Source organism: Lipotes vexillifer, unplaced genomic scaffold (assembly GCF_000442215.2).
Source record: "Lipotes vexillifer unplaced genomic scaffold, Lipotes_vexillifer_v1.1 scaffold712, whole genome shotgun sequence".
Lineage (NCBI taxonomy): Eukaryota > Metazoa > Chordata > Mammalia > Artiodactyla > Lipotidae > Lipotes > Lipotes vexillifer.
Window position 1 is genome coordinate 707,364 of NW_006775660.1, and position 23,864 is coordinate 731,227.

Here is a 23,864-nt window from a genome sequence, read left to right on the forward strand (position 1 = left end):
AAATTAAATATTTAAAATATTTAGAAGAAATTAGAACAAGAATTATCTTGTTACTTTAAGTAAGAAAAGAATTTTTTTTCTAGCTCATTAAAGAAAGTTTATTTTAAAATATTTAATATTTCTTTATTAAAGGAGAACAGGCAGGATATAAGCTTTATAAACTTTCCGAAGAGAGAACATTGCTGGCATTCCAAATGGAGAAATTATTGCCTTGTATGAGAACCAGGCCTTTAGCCTTTCACTTTACAGGTGTCTGCGTATGAAACATTTTTCTTACAAGATCATAATGCATAACGAGCTTTTGAAAATTAGAATTGTAGGTGAACTTTTCTCGCTGCTTCATTACTATATTAGTTAGGGAGGAGGTTCATGGTTAATTCTCAGGACAGGCTTACCCAAGGCATACCTTGTATTATAAGCAGGGTTTTGCGATGCCCCTCAAATTACACTACGTGGAATGTCAGCTCGGGGCTACCCTGTCCTTCTTAGGTAAGCTTTCTTCTCAGATTATCAGGTACTAGGGTAAAAGTACCAATTGAGGCTTTTGGATTAAGCCTTTTGTCTTTTCATCCCTAGCTTCATCCAGTGTTGTGAGGGGCTCACGTGTGAATATGGACATCCTAGGGTCCAACACCCAACTTCCTTCCACATCATTCCAAACCAAATTCCTTGGCCACTCCTCTGGCCCAGATATATACACACTGGTGGGGTCCCTCTCCAGAGGGACCTGGGCAAGAGGCCTGTGCAGGCCTAGGAAGGCAGCTTGGGACCAATAGGATAGGGGATTCTAGGTCCCATGGATCCAGAAGGATATGGGTTCCAGATATGCATATCCCCAACTCTGCAAACTCCTTACTTCACAGGGAGGGGCATCACTGGAGCAGAGCCAGAAAGGGGGCCTCTGAAGTGCACAGCCCAGAAGAGGGAACCTGGCTCCCTCCATCTGGGCTAGTGCTAATCAGATTTAGGAAAACTTGACTTAAACTCTCCCAAAGCCCAAAGCTTGCTGCATAACATGTTATTTTCTCCGGGTTTGTGTATTCATGGTCCCCTGCTCTGGCTAATCTCCAGGCAAGTACTACTTCTGTTTCACCTCACACCAACCCAGATTTGAAATGCTACTACTTGACACATTTTTAGGAAAAAATATTCTCATATCAAACATCTTATTTTTAGTTCTACTGAAGACTCGGTGTTGAACAGTTCTCTTTATCTCTGCTTTCTCCTTCCAAGGAACAAAATGAATTCTATTCTTATCATCAGAAAAAGGGTTGTGAGAGAGTATGTGTAATGATATTGTAACACGTGTGTCTATACACAAACATGTAACTAAAGTTCAATAGAAGAGAAACACATGGGGTTTAGCTGAGGCACATTAATGGCAGAATAATTGACTGAAAGTCTACAAGGCACAGAGGGTCCCCAGGGCTGCTGATTCCTCTGTCCTAAGTCCTAGTTAAAGTTTCCCTTGGACACCACAAAATGTTTCTGATGAAAAAAACCATCATCCAATTACTACCTTTATTTGAGCTAGCTGGAATTTCCATTCCTTGCAAAAAATACTGGTTTGTTTTTCACTACTTTAAGAAAAGAATTTTTTAATGCTCTTATTCAAAGCTGATGTTAATATAAATCTGCACAACTACTTCGAAGAGCACTTTGTTACTTTATAATAAAATTGAAGGTCTACATACTATAAGACTCTTCTCACTCCAAGGATACTTTAGAAGATGGGCACAAGGAGACATATTAAAAAATGTTCATTGCATTGTATGTGATAGTGAAAGATGGAAAATAATGCAGTAGCCAACAATAGTAGAATTAATAAATCATGGCATATGGTAAAACAATATACAGCAGTGAAATTGAATGAACTCAGTTACATATATCAAAAAGAATAAATCTTGTAAATATAACTTTGAATAAAAAAAGCAAGTTTCAGAATTATACGTACAATATAGCATTTATAATGAAGTTTTAAAAGATGCAAGGTTATATATTGTTTATGAATAAAAGCATATGCAGTAAGCATATAAAAACATGCAAGGGAATAATGAACACCAAATTTAGGATGATAGATCTGGGGAATTAAAAAGGGAATGAGAGCAGGGAAGGGTACAAAGTAAGTTTCAATTTTGCCTGTAATTTTTGTAAATTAAAATACCTGGAGCAAATGGTAAAATCAATATATGATAAAGCCAAGTATTATTATTCTCGATCTGATTGAAATGTTTCTCTTAAAAATACATCCATTCATTTTGGCTTCAGCTTCAGGAAAACTGTTAGGGGAAAGAAGCTTTGCTACACAAAGGGCAGAGGGGTGAAAATGAGGAATGAGTGTAAGAAGCATGGCCCTGACAGGTTGGAGAAACTGAAGGAATGTTTTGGTCCCCACCTCCTAAATGTGAAGATGTGAGATACTTGAGCACTTATGTGCATAGGAGAAAAAACAGTAGGGAAGAATTGAAGAGGTACAGGAGAGGTTGTTGAATGATTAGGGTTCTGGAGGGGAGGCATGATTAGGAAGCTTAGGCTCCTGCCGGATGAGGAACACGTCCTCTGCTGAAATAGGAAGAGGAAGAGTGCACGAAGCAGGTAAGACCACGAGGGAGTTACTGCCTTATGATCTCTGTTCTTTGATGTGCAGGAGGCCAGGTGGTCTGTTAACAGTAAAGAAGTGAGATGAATAAGGGGCTTGTGGATGGTGGTGAAGGCTTGACATTTTCATTTGTGGGAAATGGAGATGGTGGGGAGAGAGTTTGTGTTTGCTTGTGTTCAAGCCAAGTAACACATTAAAAAGAGTCACACTGTCACATGGTTGAGGGTCCAGTTGGAATCTGAAACTATGAATTTGTAGTTGCCCATTCTACATAGTTGTATGCTATTCTCTGGAATATAGTTGTAATAATTATAATAGTAGCAAACATTTAATAAGCATTTATTATATATCTCCCACTGTGCAAGGTAATCTAGATGCATTGTCTCATACAATCCACATGACCTATAACAATGTAGGTTATTTTTTGTTTCGTAGATGAGAAAATGGAGGTTCAGAATTAAATAATGCACCCAAAGTCATACAGTGTAGGTGCTAAATAGTTGCTATTCAAGGGACAGGAGAGGGGATGATACGCTGGTTGAAATAATGGATATGGTAAAAATCTAGACATGTTAGATTGATAAGGAAATGAAACCAAGAAGGGACTGATAGGTTGAAGAATAGGTATGTTCAGGGAAGAGTGTGTTTTGAATTGAAGGTTTGAGAGACCTGGTAAGATGAGAGGCTATGGCTGGAGACTCATTTCAGATGTAGAGCAATTTGTGGTGACAGGGTCCAGGGTGTGGCCATGGGAATAGCCAAAGCTCCCTGGAATTTAAGAAGTGAAAAAAACAATGAACAATGCATGAGAAAAGGGTATTGGATGAGTCATCTGTGTATTCATCTAAGTCACAGAGGATAATTGGAATTGAGGTTTAGGAAAATGCCTGTGAGCCATTTTCCCGGCAATCCCATAAGTGGCACAGAGGCAGGGACCATGTGTTGTTTTGCTCAGTGCCTGGTACATAATAGGTGCTTAATATTAGTTGAGTGAATGAATGAAAGAAAATAAAATTTTTCAAAACATGCCAATTAGGCCTTTCTTAAATGATTAAAAAAATTGTTTTAATGAATGCTCTACAGAATAAATTGGTCCTAAATCTGTCACACTACTCTGCTTCTCTTTTTGGTAAAATAAACATTTTTTAATGTTCTACTCTGCATATTAATTATAGTATTCTAGGTTTACTTTGGTTTTGCTTTTGGATTATATACTTGATTATACACACATTTTGTATTCTCAGGCTCCTAAAAAATAAGCTCATGTTTTCAGTTTTAGCTGAAATTAGCTCCCTTTAATGAAAAGCTGCCTGCTTTTTTTCTTGTTTGACTAAGGTCTGTATTAGGTTTGGAGGACCCTTTTCTGCCTACCATGAAGACTGAAAAATTCCTCCTCATGTGAAGAAGCACTGAGTATTTGAATCAGTGTGTTCTAGTCAGTATGTCACCGAATTTGTAGTTTTGTTTTATTTTCTTGGTGAATAGTTACTGAAACATTTCTAAAAGAGAAAAATTTTCTCCTGTAGTCACGGCTGAGTATATAATAAAATATAAAGCCACATTCAAGTGAAATTAATTCTTCAGTGGGTAAAGCCGTATTTTAATGGCTACAGTTCCTACAGGTGGAAACTTCAGGAAAGCAATTGTCATGGTGAATTTATCTGAAATAAAACATGCTCCCATTTTAAGTGTTAAGGTTTCCAGACAGTTGTGAATGAACAGGGAGCAAAGCAGTTGAGATTTTGATGAGGATAAAGAGCAACCATTGAAAGAGTTCCAAATTTTAGTTTGAAAAATGTAACTAAGAAGAATCTATGTCGTAAAATTATAAAATGGAATGATTTGCTCTGATGTTTTCTTTGAAACTTTTTAAAAAAGTCTCATGTACTGAAGGCAGTACATATTTGTGCAATATTTAAAAATTTTTTTAACATCTTTATTGGAGTATAATTGCTTTACAATGGTGTGTCAGTTTCTGCTTTATAACAAAGTGAATCAGCTATACTTATAAATCTATCCGCATATCCCCTATTTTTGAGTACATTTCTCACACACACGCCCCTGTATCTTTTAATTAATTGTTTTAAAATTCTCCAGTTTCTAGTTGCTCTCTACTCTCTTGCCTTTTGCCTTTCTGGAAATAGGAAAATGCTATCAAATGCTAGTTAGAAGGTACCAGTGCAAAATGAGTACTTTTGGAAGTAGAGTGAAGAACTTTTTGATTGCCTATTTCTGTCTCTAGATGTACATTCTCGGTATTGTATGTCTTCATGTAATTCACCGTTACAGACTGAGAATTAAAAGAAAAAAAAAGCCTGTATATTGGTGTTTTAATCTGTTACCTCTGTGGCTTAACCCTATTTCCATTCAGCTTTTCATACTTGTTCTTAGCTTTTTAGTTCCATTATGTTTCATAATTATTAAAGTTCCAGGGAAATTTTGATACATATTTTGGTGCAAATTATTTTTATCCCAAACTAGAGTATTTTGTTTGGGGAAAAATTATAAAATGTAATTTGAGGAATTAAGTGGATAGTTAATAACTAGTATCTCATAGCTCTTAAGGCTCTCCAGTAGTGAAATATATACTGTGAACGTTAATGTATATTAAAATACTATATCTTTGGAACAGATAAATTTTTAGAGAAAACCTCTTGATAGCCAAATAACTAAATGTAAAAGAGCTTTGCCAGTAGCATAACTACTGGCATTATGGTGTGCCTATATAATTGTTCATAAAGAAAATTAATGTATGAGGTCAGAATAATTCCCGTCTGTTTTCTTACATATTATTATTGTATTATTATTTTATACCTTTAACTGAAATGAGTCACTGCAACTTTACTTCCCCTAGAGAAAAATATCTTCCTTAAGTTTACAGAAGCATATCTTTACCATATTTCAATCACGTTTTTGTCCTCAAAGAATATTTCAGTGAAATATGTTATAAAAATAACTTAGAAATAATGTAATGTAATAAAACAAATTTATCAAATTTATCCCATTCTGAGGCTAATCTTCTAGTGTTATTTCTATCAATATCTGATAATGTAAATATTAGTGTTTTATTAATTTTGTTGCCATCTTTAACCCCCATCTATCCTGTTTTGAAGTTTTATTCTTTTAATTATAGATCTGAAACAAACAAACAAAAAACCCCAACTTTAAGTATCTGATTTTTTTGCATTAAAGCTTTCAGTTTTTCCTTTTACCTTTTTGTATTCCTTGAAACTTCGAGAGATATGTTATTCTAGTTGGGAGAGTCCTCCTATATCTAGGTGCTTCAGTTCACAATATTTGCTCCAAGGGGGAAAAAAGTTAAATTGATCCTTTGGAGAATTGCTAGATTAAAAAACCAGAAAAGTAACTAAATCAAATATTAAGAGTAAGTTTGTATCTCTTTCTGAATGAGATTGTATCACTCTTTAGTCCTTCAAAGAGGTTCATATCTCAGCTATCATATTCTTTTGTATTGAATGATAAGTTGGGCAGTCAGTAGTATGAACAATTAGTAATATGAATTTAATGTGCACTTGTCTTTGAACACTTGTATATTAAGAGTTATGTAGACAGATTGACGACTAAGTGCTTTTGCTGACAAATTTTAGAGTATTTTTGAACAGTAGGTTGCCTAATGTTACAGAAAGTTCTTAACTTATGCATTTTTATAAACGTAATTTCTTACGCCATCTGTTCAGTGTATATGCTAACTGATTTTTTTATGGTACGCGGGCCTCTCACTGTTGTGGCCTCTCCCGTTGCGGAGCATAGGCTCCGGACACGCAGGCTCAGCGGCCATGGCTCACGGGCCTAGCCGCTCCGCGGCATGTGGGATCTTCCTGGATTGGGACACGAACCCGTGTCCCCTGCATCGGGCAGGCGGACTCTGAACCACTGCGCCACCAGGGAAGCCCTAAGATAGAATTTTAGTGTCATTGAAATTGTACACGGTATAGCTTTGTACAGATACATATATTCTATAAATGTAAGTGCATTCACCAATTTCTGTTTTTTAGTGTAGATAAAATTGGGTTTGTATACAGATATATACACACATATATATCTTATTTATGAAATGCAGTTAATATATTCACCAATTTCTTTTTTTTTTTATAGAGTCATTTGCCCTGGCTCCATAGTTCCCACCCGGGATTAGAAAAAATAAGCGCTATCGTATGGGAAGGCAATGACTGCAAGAAAGCAGACATGTCTGTACTTGAAATCAGTGGAATGATAATGAACAGAGTGAGTTTTAAAATTTTATTTGTTTAGACAGTGATTATTAATATATTAAATGATTAGTGAAATACTGTATAACCTACTCACCTCATTTCTTCAACCTGAAAAAGTTAATTTGTATTTAAACAGTGATTTCAACACTGATTTGTTACCAAACCACTCTCACCTTTTAATGTTTCATATTCTGATTAAGAAGAGATGATACAGTCTAAAATTTTCTACTTTTATGGTTTTTTTTTTTTTTTTTTACTTTCAATGGGTCAAATTTAGGAGCTGCTAGGTATATACAAGTGTTGATGAAAACTTATTTTCCTGTATCATTTATCATGGTTCATTTATTTATTACTACCCAAAACATTAAAAAAAAATCAAACTGGAAAATTTGTATTGATGTTTGCCAACTTAAATATATAGAAGTAATGCAACTAGTAAAAATCTTGAGTTATTTGAAGATGTAGAGTACAAATACTATGGATTTTAATTTCAGTTTCTATTATTATTTCTCTTATTAGATTGTTACTGCTTTTTAAATTTTACCTGATTCCTCTGGACAGCTAAGCATGATTTAAGTTGCAATTTTAAATTTCTTGTGTATTGTTAACTAGAACTTTTGTGCACACGTTATGTGGGACAGGAATTAAAATAACTGGTTTCAGAAATTGATCTACTTCACATCCTATTACATATCTCAGTGTGAGCTATGAAAAGCTATTGACAAGGAGTCCCTAAAGACTTGGATCTAGATGATATTCTGTACCTTAACTATCTGAGAATTTTTGCATACTCTGTAATATCATGATAAAAAGGTAGCTAGATGATATTTAAGATCCCTCCCTGTCCTACCAATTTTATATTTTCCCATTATTTAATTTCCAATTTCCTTTTTTTTATAATTCCCCCACCCTTTTTCCCCCCTCTTATTTAATTTTTACCCCTCTAGCATAGTCTCTCTTCTGAAATGGTTTCAGAAAAAAATATATATGTGTGTATGTATATAAAAGATAATGGTTTTAGAGTTTAAGGAGATATCCATTTGTATATTGAACTCTTTGAAGAAAAACACGGATTATAAATTTATTGAGTAAGTATATAATTCTAGATTTTTTTCTGTGACTGAATTTAAGTGTATATGAGATCTCCTCATTCTTTTCAATATTGCAGTATTTATAAGTATTTCTAACTTTTTAATGAGATAAATAGAATTTTTTTTTCAAGATCCCGGTTAAGACTGGGTTAGTAAATCCTTTTGCATCTACTTAGTGAATTAGAGATCTGATAATGAAGTGTTTTTAAAAACTGGAAAAATAATGACTTACAGACTTTTAGTAAATTTAAATTTCATTATTCATGTATTAAAACTAATATATTTTAACAAAATTATTTCATATTGCTATAAATAAAATAATGCTTCATTAGGAATTTATTTTACTGTAGATTAAATTTGTGTAAGTTTTTTTTTTTCTTTTTTCCTCTCTCTCTATAAAGGTAAACAGCCATATACCAGGAATAGGATACCAGATTTTTGGAAACGCAATCTCTCTAATCTTGGGTTTGACTCCATTTGTTTTCCGACTCTCTCAAGCTACAGACTTGGATCAACTCACAGCACATTCTGCTTCAGAACTTTATGTGATTGCATTTGGTTCTAATGAAGATGTCATAGTTCTTTCTATGGTTATAATAAGTTTTGTGGTTCGTGTGTCTCTTGTGTGGATTTTCTTTTTTTTGCTCTGTGTAGCAGAAAGAACTTATAAACAGGTGGGTATAATATAGACTTCTGAATAGAGAATATTTCATCCTTTTCATACTATTCAAGGTATTCCTGAAGTATTTTAGAATTTCATTAAATCATTTTGAGCTGCTAATTATTTTCCTATTTTGTTTTTGTAATACGTAACCAAATAAAATCTTAATAATCCTTATTTTGTTGATTTTTGTTTTTATATGGTAATCTACTTGAAAATTAATTTTTATTTTAATCTTTTTTAGCGATTACTTTTTGCAAAACTCTTTGGACATTTAACATCGGCAAGGAGGGCTCGAAAATCTGAGGTTCCCCATTTCCGATTGAAGAAAGTACAGAATATAAAAATGTGGCTCTCTCTCCGGTCCTATCTTAAGGTAGAATGGTAGTGATAAAAGTACTCTTAATGTGCTGGCTCCCTCTCATAGTTCCAGTTTCTTTGTCATTATGTATGTATGTCTAGATTTATAGTCAGATTTGTACTCATATGGTGCTCTATGGCCACACTTAGTGTTCATTTTGATCCATATGCAGAAATTCAAAATAAATGTTAAACTGGTTCTTTACAGTAAAACATCTGAAGTCTGAAAGGCTTAAATACATTTTAGGTAGATGATTCAAGATCAGATTGTCCTAAATTTATCTTTGTTCATAAATCTTACCAACTTCTACTCATTCAAAAGCTAGATTAAAGATTTTGTTTCTACCTAGAATGATTATCACAAGCCAGCAGAGGGAGCCCACTGCTTAAAAAAAAGAATAAACAAAAAAATCTGTCAGTGAGTCACTGAAGTGGCCTATTACTATTTGGAAATTTTAGCTTGCAATTCTAAGCCATCCTTTTCATGCCATTCTTTTTCTTTAATCTTTTAAAATAACTTTCCTAATTATGGAATTAAGATATACAAACTCAGGAGGGAAATGGGAAACATCTGAATTAGTTTTAGGAAAACACTTCTTCTGAGGATTATTTGTTGCATTAGCAGTGAATTTCATTATGTATGGAGTAATCATGTCTTAATAAAATTGACCTAAAGGCCAACTATCTTCTGACATACTTAGGTCTTGAATGCTTTTCATTTTGAAGTAACAAGGAAAGAAGTAGAAAAAATATTCACTGTCTACACTTCTATTAAAAAAATTCATTATTCTGTTTATTTATTTAACTTGTTAAATTCAGCTAAGTTAGTCTCCACTGGGAGGTGCTACAGATTGGTGTAGATTATTTTTTCCTCACTGTAACACTTCTGGAATGATAGATATGATCTTTGTTCCCTGTCTTAGTGAGAAGCCATCTAAAATTTCTCCTCATTATCAACCCGAAGTAGGTATTGTATTCTTTTATGCATTGATTATTTTATTCAATAAACATTTATTTAACGTTAACCATGTTCCATTCACTATTGATGAGATAAAAATCCCTACCCTTAGGAGGAGCTTACACTTCAGTGACGGAAATACGTAACTCCAGACCTAGGAATTATCCTCAGTTCTGACTTCCTCTCTTGCATTTCCAACATTCAGTTTATCACCATTTCCCACCCTTTTTGCTTCCAAAATATATCTTGAATCCATTTACTTCTTCTTTTTTTTTCCCCCCATTTCCACCACCCTAATTGCAGCCACCCATCATCTTCTGCATTGGACTACTGCAGCTGCCTTTTAACTGGCCTTACAGCATTCCTATTTTCTCCTTCTAATATTTTCTTCACTTTGCTACCAGAGATGTCTTAAAAATGTATATTTGAACATATTCTTAAAGCTTTCTAAAGATTCTCCATTGATCTTAGGATGAAGAACAAGATCTTAGCAGGGCTTATAATGCCCTTGATGACCTAGCTCCTGTGGATAGCCTGTCCCTCTTGTCTCGTTTTGAAACACTTGCTTCCCTGCGTTCCAGCCATACTACACTGCTTCAGTTCTTTGAATGCACTATGATCTTTTCTGTTTTATACTCTTGCACATGCTCTTCCTTCTACCAACAACAGTGCCATGTGCCATCATGCTCCTGCACCTTGGTTTGGTGTAAATATCACTTCCTTGGAGAGATCTTTCCAGGCCTACATAATCTTTTTGGGAGTTAGGAGTATGGGCCTGGGAAGATCTCCCTAAGGAAGTGATATTTACACCAAACTCCCTACCAATTTTCTCAAAGCATTCTCTACCTTTCCTTTGTAGCACTCCTCACAACTTATATATACATCTGTGACTATGAGCTTGATGTCTGACTCCCAACAAGTTCCTGTGATGATAGAGTCCATGTCTGTTTTCTCTGCTGTGTTCCCAGCTCCTAGCACTGTGCCTCATTCTGAGCAGATGCTCAAAAAAACATGTTGGATAAATGATTAGTGTTTGACAAAATGGAATATTTGGAAGTTAACCTAAGAATTCTAGGCTGTATATTCACCATTTTCACTGTGTTGCAAATCCTCAGGAAATAGTAACACTTTATAATTAGAATTCATCTCACAAATTAGGTATATTCTCAGTGCTGTAAGCTATGATCAACGTGCAGTGATGGATCAATACCTAAATTGAAAGCATGGAATTGGCTGCTAATTAGTAAATATATTTAAAAGTGTTTTCCCTTTTTTCCCCAGCGTCGAGGTCCTCAGCGATCAGTTGATGTCATAGTTTCATCTGCTTTCTTGTTAACTATCTCAGTTGTATTTATCTGTTGTGCCCAGGTGAGTTAACTTGTTCTGTAGAAATTAGATAATAAGATCTATAAATATTCAACTTTCTAATAATAAACAATCAAAGTAATAAGTAACTTGACATTGACTTTTTACAGGTTTTTTTCTATAGAATAAATAAATGCATGTTACTCATCTATGTCATGAACAGCAGCTAGCTTATTCTCAGGGGTCTGTTGATTGAACATGTAATAATTAGTTTTTGTCTACAATTCACCTGGTTATCTTTATTTCCCAAAACAAACTTATGAGTTAGAGTTAGGAAAATTTTCAGACTATTTTCCGTGAATCTCTGCTTTCTTCACATTTAATATTAATTCTTTCGTTTTGTATCTGATTTGTCACTGTGAGTTGACTGCCTCATGCTCTGAAAAAGAATTCTCATTGACCAAGATTAGTCAGGAAGCACAAAAATATCTCAGGATATATTCTATGCTATGAAATTTAAACTTCCATTTCAAGTAATAAGACATACTAGATAACCTAAAAATTCTTCTGCTTTAGAACATCATACAATTCTGGGGAAAACACAGCCTTTTAATATACATAAGTGAGCTTTTTTTATATATATATTACATATATCTCTGAGTTTATAAGACAGTAAGGGGCCAAAAATGAAGATAAAACTGAAAAACAGCAGTTAATTATATGTGTTAATGTTATGGTGAGGTACATTGTCAGTGTTAGTATCTGAGAGATTTGAGATTTTAGGCCCATATGAGGACAAGAAGATGAGGCCTTGACCTGCCATACCTCCTTATACATACACTATAAGGCCAGAATCCTCAAAGGGCTATAGTCTGAGTGAAAAGGTGGAATAAGAAAAACAGTGTGCCTAACAGCACAGAAAGATAATAAGGAAGCTTGTCTGATTCTGCCTGGATTTTGGCAAGGAGGCAGGGAAAGTCTCTCCTAAGAATATATAACTGTAGGTCTGCCTTTCATACAGGTTCAGGATTCAAATGTACATTACAGATCTTGTCCTGTAACCCCTGTGTTAAGAAGTTAATATAAAAAGTAATCCTAGACTCCTGGATACCTGGAAGAAACAAAACCAAGACTGTTCTTGGAGATGTGACATCAACCCTAGGCCTCACAGGATTTCCACATATAAAGCCCCTTCAGGTTTCAGAACACATGAAAAAACAATCCAACATGAGTGAGTCAACAGATTAACACACAGCAGGAGTACATCTCCAGCTACTTCAGATCTGGTCAGATAAACTGTAAGGTTGTTTAAAATGATTGACGATGTATAAAACACTAAGAAAACACAGATTTGAAAAAGAACCAAGCATTGCTTCATAGAGGTAAAAAAATACAGTAACTGACATTATTATTAAAACACAACAAACGTAATAAATAGCAGATTTAAGACAGCTAAAGATAATTAGTGAACTGGGAGATGGAAGAAATTATGCAGAATATACAACAGAGATGAAGAGATAGAAATATGAAAAGGAGATTGAGACAGTTGGGAGATCCAACATATATCTAATAGGAATTTCAGATGGAAAGAAGAGGGAGAGCAGTATTTGGAGAGGTAATGGCTAAGAGTTTTTCTGAATTGGTGGAAGACATTAATTTTCAGGTTTAGGAGGCACAACAAGAACAAGAAGCCACAATAAAAATAAATCGACACTTAGACACATTATAGAAAAACTGCAGAACACCAAAAACAGAGAAAAATCTAAAAGCAACCAAAAGGAAAAAGACTGATTTCTTTACTCACAATTGCTTATTGCATTTCAGTCTTTTCTTCAAGGTTTAATTTCCATGTTCCTGAAGTACATCCTGTAGTAGTTCTGTCTCTAATGAACATAAAATCTATCGATTGCTAGCAACGAAAGACACATGAAATGTAGTAACATTGAAAAGTTTTGAATGTAAAAAGATAGAAAAATATATTGCAGATAAATACTAGCCAAGAGAAAGCTGGTGAACTTAGATTAATATCAGATGAAGGAGACTGTAACCTAAGAAGCGTAATTGGGAATAAAGAGAAACCTGGCAAAAATTTAGAGAATTATTCATCAGGAAGATCTAATAATTCCAAATTTGTATGCATGTGATCACATAACTTCAAACATACCTATATACCGTCAAAATCAATAGCACTGTAGTGAGAAATTGACAGAATACCACATTGGGAAGATTTAATGCATTTCTTTCATAATTGATACATTAAGCAGACGAAAATACAATAGAGACATGTATCTAAACAAGATAGTTAAAAATTTTGTTCTGTAATTGGACAATACATATTCTTTTCAGGCACAGACAGTTTGTAAAACTTTTTCATGTACTAGATGACAAAGTGATTCTCAACTGATAACATACAGACCACTAGCTATATGCAGTTAAAGTAGAAAACAACGACAGCAACAAGAAAACCATACATTTGAAAATTTCAAAACGTACTTACAAATAACAAATTTTTTTTTTTTTTTTTTTTGCGGTATGTGGGCCTCTCACTGTTTTGGCCTCTCCTGTTGCGGAGCACAGGCTCCAGACGTGCAGGCTCAGCGGCCATGCCCCACGGGCCCAGCCGCTCCGCTGCATGTGGGATCTTCCCGGACCAGGGCACGAACCTGTGTCCCCTGCATCGGCAGGCGGACTCTCAACCACTGCACCACCAGGGAAGCCCCCAACAAATAACACATTTTAAAAAAGAAAAATCACAGTATTAAACTGAAACAGTTGAGAATATTTTTTTAAGAATACTAGTATAAATTACTTTTGTCATTGAAGTTAAAAGCTTAAGTGGACCATTTTGTAGAAATGCATAATTAATTAAAACGGACTCAAAAAGTAACTGAAAAGCTGAGAAGACCTATAACCATAAAGCAGTACTGATTCAGTAGTTTGAAAAGCTGCTAGCAACAAAAATCATCTAGACCCATGTCGTTTTTACAGATGAATTTTGCCAAATGTTCGAATAAACAAGTAATCCTAATCCTACACAAAAGATCTAGAGAGTAGAAGAGGGAATATTCCCCCAACTCATTTTATGTACTTACCAATACCAGACAGATAGTATGAAAATAGGAAACAGTGAGCTAACATAGATTCAGAGATACTAGAAAGATGAAGCCAGCAGTTTAATAACTAAATATGCCATGACCAAGACAGTCTATCCCTGGGATGCAAAGATTTTCAACTTTAGAAAAGCCATTTATCTAGTTTGAACTCCTTTAATTGATTAAAGAAGGAGAAATCATCTGATCATCTACATATATACAGAAAACAAATTGGTAAATTTTAGTGGAGATTCATACAATGACTGGAAAGTACTGTTCTTAGTTTGATAAAAGTATATCTTTCAAAACCTGGAGCAAACATTATACATATTATCTTGGAGATGTTTACTTTAAAATCGGGAATGAGACGGGTACCCTCTCTATAACTTCTAGACAGCATTTTAATGGAGGGTACTAACCAGTGAAGATAGGAAAAAGAAAGAAATTGTATAAAGATTGGAAAAGAAAGCATTGAGACTATATGATTGTGTAGAATATTCAAGTAACTTTATGGACAAATTATTAAAAATATACATTTTTTAGAAGTTCAAGATCAACAAAAATGGATATAACATCAACATAAAAGAATCAATTTTGTTTCTATAAGCCAGAGATCAGCAAACTTCCTCTGTAAAGGGCCAGACAGTAAATATTTTAGACTTTTGCCTGATACCTGCAGTCTCTCATATATTCTTCTGTCCTGCCCTTCCCTAAAAATTGTAAGTACTACAAAAGGCACCATAAACAACAAAAGAGAGTCTGGGAAGAGAACTGGCAAAATACATGATTTAAATAGCTTTGTTATTCAGAATATATAACGTCTACAAATCAATAAAAACAGACAATGTAATAGAAAAAAATTAGATACAGAATATAAAAAGATAACTTAGAGAAGAGGAAGCACAGTAACTAATGAGCATATGAAACATATTCATTCTCCCTAAGTAACCAGGAAAAGTAAAATTAAAACAGTAAGAGAACAATTTATACTCCTCAGATTGGCAGATTGGTGCTAAGAAGTTGAATAATACCAAGTGTGGACAAATATGAGGGCAAAGGGAAGACTGATACACTGCTGAGAGTATAAATTGGCACAGCTGTTTTCAGAGACAAGTTTGTAATATCTACTAAAGTTGAATGTGTGAATATCCAAGGACTCAGCAGTTTTACTCCTAGCTATTAACTCCTCGAGAAAGTCCTATATATGTGCACAAGGAGACGAGATGCATAAGAGAATATTTATTGCAGTATTGTTTGTGGTATGAAATTGACAACACAATAAAGTTAATTGGTAGAGTAGGCCAATCCACTGTGGTTGATTCTTTTACTGTAGTACCTTTGTAGGAGTTAGAATGAATGAATTTGAGTTTAATGTATCATGGAAAAATGGATAATCTTTGAAAACAAAAATCCAGTAGAATAAAAAGCAAATTGAAGAATGATATGGGCAATGTGATAGCATTTATATAAATTCTAAAATATATATAAAATAGTTTAAGGATAAATATGTAGCTAAACTATAAAAACTGCATGGAAGAGGTAAATGCAAAATTCATTACCCTTACAGAGGGGTGGGGAAGAAGGGGAATGATGAAAGGAAAAGTTTAAAGGGGCTTCAACTGAATCTTTAATCTTCTATTTTTCAAAAATCTGAAAGAATATTGCAGAATATTAAGATTTGACAAAAGTAACTAGATGGGTTTTGATTACATTATACCTTTTATGTGCTTGAAATATTTCCTAATAAATGTGGAATGTTTTAAAAATGTAATTCTATATCCATGATCTATCTGTATGAAGTAAAATGTTATTTTCTTTTAAAAAGAAATTGTTTGAATCATATTGTTTCTTCGTATTGCCTTTTTCATACACTTTTAGTTGCTTCATGTACATGAGATCTTCCTTGATTGTCACTACAATTGGGAACTGGTAATCTGGTGCATCTCGTTAACACTTTTTCTCCTAAGATTTGTTACCCTTGGATCAGAAACAAGTAAAAAATATAGCAATACCTCAATATTACTTACTGAACAGGTGAGAATGCGTGTTTATTATGTTTTAAATTAATGTCTATAGTCTACATATTAAATTAAAATGTTTACATTTACTTCAATTTTTTAATAATTAATTAATTAATTATTTTTGTCTGTGTTGGGTTTTTGTTGCCGCGCACGGGCTTTCTCTAGTTTCAGTGAGCGGGGGCTACTCTTTGTTGTGGTGCGCAGGCTTCTCATTGCGGTGGCTTCTCTTGTTGCAGACACAGGCTCTAGGTGCACGGGCTTCAGTAGTTGTGGCACGTGGGCTCAGTGGTTGTGGCACATGGGCTCAGTGGTTGTGGCTCGCGGGCTCTAGAGCGCAGCCTCAGCAGTCGTGGCACACAGGCTTAGTTACTCCGCGGCATGTGGGATCTTCCCGGACCAGGGATCGAACCCATGTCCCCAGCATTAGCAGGCAGATTCTTATCCACTGCACCACCAGGGAAGTCCCATATTTACTTTAAAATTTTCAGGAACCTATGTTATTAGATTAAGACCATTTGTGTTATAGAGCAAAACTTGAAATTTGATAGGCACAAGCCTTTCTTCAGTGTTTCTGCCTTGATGCAGACTTCAAGTCTAATCTCCTGTCATGTCGCATATTCATTTGATAAGAAGGAAGTAGCATTTGTAGAAATGATGGATTTTAAACCATTAGTGGGGTATGTTTGCTTTGCAGTGTAGCAGAGCCGTATTTGAATAAGCATGAACTTTCATTCAATAGAACGAATGAAAGTATAGATTCATACAATGACTGGAAATAGAAAGTATAAAGGATAGTAATTTTGATGCTTAACTTTATTTTGAATGAATTTGTTTAAACGTTTTCCTTATCATTTCATAGGAATTATTTAAACAAACTTATTTCTAGTGAACTTGTTGAGTAATTTTGTTAGGGATAGTTTGATTTTTAAAAATTGGTAGCCATGTCAGACCAAGTCAATTAGAGGGAAAGGGGAAAGTAGCAAACAAACCAATTGATTTACTTACTCCAGTTATTATTTATTCTCAGGGTTGATTTGACTCTGAGACTTAGGTGTTTTGCATTTTAAATAATGACATGCAGTTTTCCTTCTTTCAGCCTTTAGTTACATTTGAAAAGTTTAAATAACAGTTATTATTTTCTTATTATAAAATAATATGTTCACTGTAGGAAATTTGGAATATACAGTTTAAGTATGAAGAAGAATATTAATATCACCTATAATGTCAATAATAGCCAGAGAACTACTACTATTTTAGCAGATATCTCTAAATTCCTTTTAAAAACAAAGTATTTGTTATAATTTTAAGTATATTTAATTATTTGTTCTTTTTAATAAAAGATAAACCTCTACTTGAAAATGGAGAAGAAACCTAACAAAAAGGAGGAATTGACACTAGTGAATAATGTTTTAAAACTGGCTACTAAACTGCTAAAGGTAAAAACGAAATTGAAAATGGACATGATGTAGAAAATGCTGCTCTAACATTATATCTTAATTTTTTGTTTGTAGATCCTACTTGGTGTTTGGTTTTCATGGTTATCAAAATTGTTTTCCAAATTATTTTTGAGCACATTCATGCAATATACATTTTATTTCTCATTGAAAAACTAATCCAAGTAATCCAAATCAGTGCATTTTGAAATTTTATTCACTTTTGAAATGTTAAGACTTTTAATAATGTTTAGAGTATTGTAGAGGTTGGCATCTTTGGAAATTTTTGCATCCTAGAACTTAAAATAGATTTTGAAAAAGAAGATTTGATGTTAATTTGCAAATATTTTTCATTTTGTATTTCTCAGAGCAGTCTTCTGCTTGCTTCGCCTGAGTTGGTTTAAAAAGTAGTTATACGTAATCATTATAATAAATAGGTATCACCAATAAATATTTAAATTTTCAAAGCATTTTGGTAACAATCAAAAAGAATATAATTTCAGTATATCTGGTCTCATAATAATAACTTCGGAGGTAATTTAGTAAAGTATCTTTATCACTGCTTTGCAATGTTAGTAATGCTTTTTCTTCTTAAAAAGAAAATATTTTTTTAAATCTCAGTTTCTGTAGCAAATTGAATGTAATTCTTAAAGTTGTTTTTAAGTGTTCATAGAATGGTATGAAATTAGTTGTGTCTCATTGCTATGGTTAATTCATCAGTCAATTCTTCAGTCTTAAAATGCATCAAGAGGGTATAGATTGCGCATCACTGTATAAGGCATTGAAAGAGTTCAGAAGAGGTGGGTGGGTTTTTTGATAAGTAAATATTGAATATTTTGATAGTGTAGGCACTATGCTAGACGGGAGGAGGCTATAAAGATGACACTTGTGAGTAGCTCCAATTGCAAAGTAGAAAGAAATATAAAAATAACTAAAATACAAAGCACAACAGTCTTCTAGTCAGAACCTGGGACTTAATATATAGGTTGTGCCTTCTCTCTCACTTTTCACAGCCAAGAAATTATCGGGCCCATTGACTCAACCTCTCAAAATCATCCAATTCATCCCCTCTTCCCTCTCAGTACTGCTCTAAGTCAGACCCTCATCATATCTCACTTGAGCTTTCGGTACACTGAGCTCTTAGGGCGTTCCTCCTTCTGGTCTCATTGCTCTCTAATCCGTATTTCTCACACGCACATCTGATATAGTACTCCCCCAATTAAATTCCTTTAGTGCCAGTCTTTAGGCACAGTTTGCCCAAAAAATGACCTTTACCTAAGTAGTACGTAAGGTACGTCTTCCCATGCACAACCTGTAGTAATTCAAAGGTGCCATGTTCTCATGTGTCTTAGGGAATACCCGCTTTCCCCCCATGCACTAAGTTTCAGGAGCACCTTCCTGTATGGCCCTCTGCCTTTTATGCATATCTCTTTTGTGGGACTCTCGTAGTTGAATTATTTATTTGCATGTCTATTAGACTGCAAAGTTCTTCAGCATGAGGACTGAATCTTAACTTCCCAGAGTCTAGCACAGTGCCTGACACATATAGAACTTTAAATGTTTGAATCAGTCAATTAATTAATGAATCCATGTATTTGAAAAGTGTCTCAAGGGGGAGTTTTTACTATATGTATTAATATTGGCTGAAAATTTGGCTAACTAAATTTCTAAATCTTCTGCAAAAAGATATTGTTCTCTTTCAGTTTCTATTCTTACAATAAAAAATATTCTTTAACCTTGTACCTACTAGATCGATACTTTATTAGTCATTCATTTGGGACAGAAATTGGAGTTACAAATTTAGGTTACAGAGTTCTTTTTTTTTTTTTGCGGTACGCGGGCCTCTCACTGCTGTGGCCTCTCCCACCACGGAGCATAGGCTCTGGACGCGCAGGCCCAGCGGCCACGGCCCATGGGCCCAGCCTCTCCTCGGCACGCGGGATCCTCCCGGACCGGCGCACGAACCCGTGTCCCCTGCATCGGCAGGCGGACCCCCAACCACTGTGCCACCAGGGAAGCCCCAGAGTTCTTTTAAATGAAAGTCATTTTCTCCTAAGAAAACCTAAAAGTATATTTACTTATTTCAAGTTCAACCAAGTTTATTCTTTCTAAAGCTATCAGAATTTTGTAACAGTTTTTTGAAACAGTGTTTCTAAAAATTCTCTTTGCATATTGTCCTGAATTAATTTAACTGATAATTCTTAATGAATCTGGGCTCATGGTTTTTTCCTCTTTTGCTAGGAATTGGACAGTCCCTTTAGATTATATGGGCTTACAATGAATCCACTGCTTTATAACATCACCCAGGTTGTCATCCTGTCAGCTGTTTCTGGTGTTATCAGTGACTTACTTGGATTTAATTTAAAGGTAAGAGCCTGCAGGTATTTTTAAATTTCTTAGTGCCTTATTATATTTTTGTGACATTTATTTCACCCCAGCACTCTTGAGATCGCACATGTACAGTAAGGGAGTCATTTTGATTATATTGTATAATATTAAATATTAATTAAGTAATTTCACATTTAATTTCAAAGAATGATAAATATTCTTGGTTTATAATACGGATGGAACTCCTAATTTGGAACAGTATTGATTACAAATGGGACTCTTGTATAGGATAAGTTGAAGTATTTATTTTTACTCATCTATAATCTGAATCTAATTTAGGTGATAAAAAAGAAAAAAAAGAGCCCTATTTCTGGTTTTGGCCATAAGTTATATTATTTATCTATTTGGCAATGCATACATCCTCCAACATGTGCAAAGCTGCTAGTGAGTAAGGTGTAGTATATTCATATTAACAAGTAGTATATGTATATTGCCACTTCCTAGTAAAAAAAAAGCAAGAGAAATCTGATTTCCACGTTTTTATTTGTTTAAGGTGAATTCTTCTTGAAAATAAAAGGATAAAAGAATTTAAAATAGTAGAACCTACACTTGTTTATGGATGAAATTTAGATAAAAACAGTATTATGTGATATAATTTAATAAGTTGCAGTATCAAAACTGGCTCTAATGGTCACTATTTCTATTATTTTTTCACTAGCTTTGGAAGATTAAATCATGACAATTCAGAGAAAAGAAGATGTAGCCTCTTTTCCAGAATAAGAGTACCAACTAAGCTGCCTGAAAGCAGTCACTGACTCTTTGCTTCAGGAGTCTCAGCTGGGAAATTGAAGTGTTTACATCAGACTGTCCCGTGCAATTCTTATATTTATTTCACTTGTTCACTGTTTTTTACATTTATTTTAGTCTTTATATTTTATTTTTAGCTTTGATGTACTTACTTGTTGAAAGGGTGATAAAACTGATATCCAGATACTTGAGATCCTGGTAATTGCTCATAAATAATGACAAAATAACAAATCGTGAGAAGAGAAGCCATTGCTAAGCACTGTTTCTCCGTCAATGCCATGACTTGCCTTACTTGAGGAAAACTTCTTTAACTTTATAACCTAGCATTGGACTCAGCTAAACACATAAAGCATTTTCTTCAGTAAATCAAGATCCAGTCAGGGTTTCTTTTGAATTATTTCGGAACAATGCCAGGATCTAAATTGATTAAGCTGCAGTTTAAGCACCCTTCAGTATTAATATATATGGTATTACACAACAGGTCAACAAGTGCTCTTTGATGATAAAACTCTTAATAGAGCAATAATTGTAAATGGTTACCATACTGTAAGAAATTTTGATAAAAATTAACTAGTAATAATTGTATTTATTTGAAACACTGGGCTGTTTGCACAGCTCCAACTGTGCATGCTCAAAATGTGCACTTTTTAAAATTGTTACTTTTAATGCGTATCTTTATATGGGATATGTTATAGTGTACTAGGGCATGATATGGTATCCTTTTGAGTGAGGTATATGCTCATCTCACAAGTGAAGTGCCTATTGATATTACTAAAGTACATTATGTTTACTCAAGTAAAATAATTTCTCCCTATGGTACACTATAGTGTATGCTATTCATACCACACTCAAATGAACAACTTAAGAATAAGGTTAAGAACCAGTTAAATATTCTTCTGATTGTTAGTTGTAAAACTGTATCTGAATTTTCAGGAAAAATAGCTATAGCTTGCAAATTCTACCTTCTAAACTTAGTCTGGTACATCTACCCCCTCAACCCCCAATTATATAAGGGCTATTTTAGATGCTTTTAACCTAGAAAGTTAACCCCCTCCCCCCTAAATAATTTGCCAAGTTTCCAAATGAGAACTTATCCTGTTGGCATGTTAGGTAAATAGGGCGAATGTGATGGTATCTTACATTGGGCCTTGATTTTAAGTTGTTATGTTTGTACAATCAAGAAATTTTAGGAGTTATGTGAAACATGAAATGTTTTAGCAAACTTTTTTTTTTTAAACTGGGTATCTAGTTTCTAAAACAAAGAATTTATTTGAGACAGTCTAGAATTTTCTTGGTGCAAGGTGTATCATGTTGAATATCCTCACATTTTTTACCATGTTTTTGGGAATTTAAAATAATTAATTGTAAATTATTTATTTGATTGGTGCAGTTCTAATCCCCAAATCATCATCTTAAGATCAGGAATGTGTAGAGAACAGAGCCATATCGTAATATCACTTTGCTCTCACCATTCCTTTTGATGAGCCTCAATTCAGCCATATTTTCTTTCTGTAGAAAACAACAAAAGTATTTTATTTTATTTGCCTGTGTTCTAATATGTTTAATAATGACCAAAGTGCATTCTGAGTTTTTTCAAGGAATGTATTACTGGAGCTTTAAGAACATACTTATTTTCTCCTGTGAAAAATTAGGCTTTTTCTGATATGTTTCTTCTTCCTCTATTGTCTAATGTTGAGGTTATTTCTAGGAATTATATTTTATAAACTTTTTCAAAATAAGGTACATACCTATACAGAACTTAACATTTTGCACAGAATATATCGAATATATTTTGAAAAAAAAAAGTACAGCATGAGTTCTGTTAGGAATAAAAATGAAACTATTGTATCTCACAGAAAAACTTATTTCAGAATGGAAATATTTTTGAGAAAAGTAGCTGAGTAAACTGATTTAGGAAGATGCTTGTTTTTGATTGAAGTTCATTTTAACTTAGAGTTGGGAGTTGATTTATTGAGTACAGTGTACCTCTCAACAACGTATTAATATGTTGATTTATGTCACTAATGTGGGCAGCAGTAGAATACTGAAAGGAAAAAGTTGTCATTTTAAGTAATTTCAGAACATTAATGGAACTGTTTTCAAAGCAGAAAAATTGACATTGCTGCCTTTAAGAATACAATGAATGTAAGAAATTGAAAGAAATTGTAACATATCACATAATATAGAAAAGGCAGTTCGAAGATAGAATTGTGGCAGATGTTGTGTGTTAACTGTTGTTTCTTTGCCACACATGTCGTATTTGAAAGTTTGAACAGCAAGTTTAAAATAAAACATTCTGTGACTGACAGTATTAAACTAGAAGTGTTTTCTTTTTTTCTAATTTTCAAGTCATGCACATTTCTATGGTAATTTTATATTTACTGTAGCATAAACTTTAGGTATAACTGTTAGATTTGAGAGGAGTGGGAATACATTTTAAAAAACTTTCCAACATTTCAGTTTTTGTTGATTCTCAGAACATGGAAGAAGAATATGTGCGCAGGCTTTTCATCACCAAAGTGCTATGACATCATTAATGTTTGTTTGCTTGTTTGTTTGTATTTAAAAACAGAAAACTGGCTGTAGCCTGGGATATTAAAATTAATTGCCAGAAGGATAGTGGTGTTTTTAATCAAGTGATTTTGCACGTGAATTCAGCGCGAGAGATTATGGCCAATAATAACATGGGTAAGCATTCTAATATTTCTGTTATGTGATTGGTACAAGTGTTCATAAGACTTAAAATCAGGGACTGTTACTTCAAGTGCACTTTCCAACTTACTTTAAGCTTAGAATTGGCTCTCTTAATGAGTCTCCCTTACAAATAGAGCAATATGACTTGCATCTCTTTAATTTGCTGTATCACTTAGAACACATTCTCAACCTTTATTCTACCAAGCCTTTAAGATAGATACCACAAATGCTTATCAATAGCACTGGCTCCCCACAGTGCTTACTTTGTGGGGAGTAGGCTGTG

General features: G+C 34.0%; 1 protein-coding gene across 4 annotated transcripts in view; it reads left to right on the forward strand.

The window, feature by feature from the left end:
* Window positions 1-23,502, forward strand: part of PHTF2 (putative homeodomain transcription factor 2) — a 117,126-nt gene extending 93,624 nt beyond the window's left edge. For 3 of the 4 annotated variants that reach the window (XM_007450093.1, XM_007450091.1, XM_007450092.1), the window contains 8 exons: window positions 6,716-6,844; window positions 8,324-8,596; window positions 8,828-8,959; window positions 11,183-11,269; window positions 16,177-16,332; window positions 17,660-17,755; window positions 19,994-20,119; window positions 20,799-23,502. In XM_007450093.1, the coding sequence (XP_007450155.1) occupies window positions 6,716-6,844; window positions 8,324-8,596; window positions 8,828-8,959; window positions 11,183-11,269; window positions 16,177-16,332; window positions 17,660-17,755; window positions 19,994-20,119; window positions 20,799-20,819 (1,020 nt within the window). In that variant the 3' untranslated portion in view covers window positions 20,820-23,502. The remainder of the gene's footprint in view (window positions 1-6,715; window positions 6,845-8,323; window positions 8,597-8,827; window positions 8,960-11,182; window positions 11,270-16,176; window positions 16,333-17,659; window positions 17,756-19,993; window positions 20,120-20,798) is intronic. The other variant, XM_007450094.1, reaches the window with a different exon arrangement.
* The last annotated feature ends 362 nt before the right edge of the window (window positions 23,503-23,864 follow it).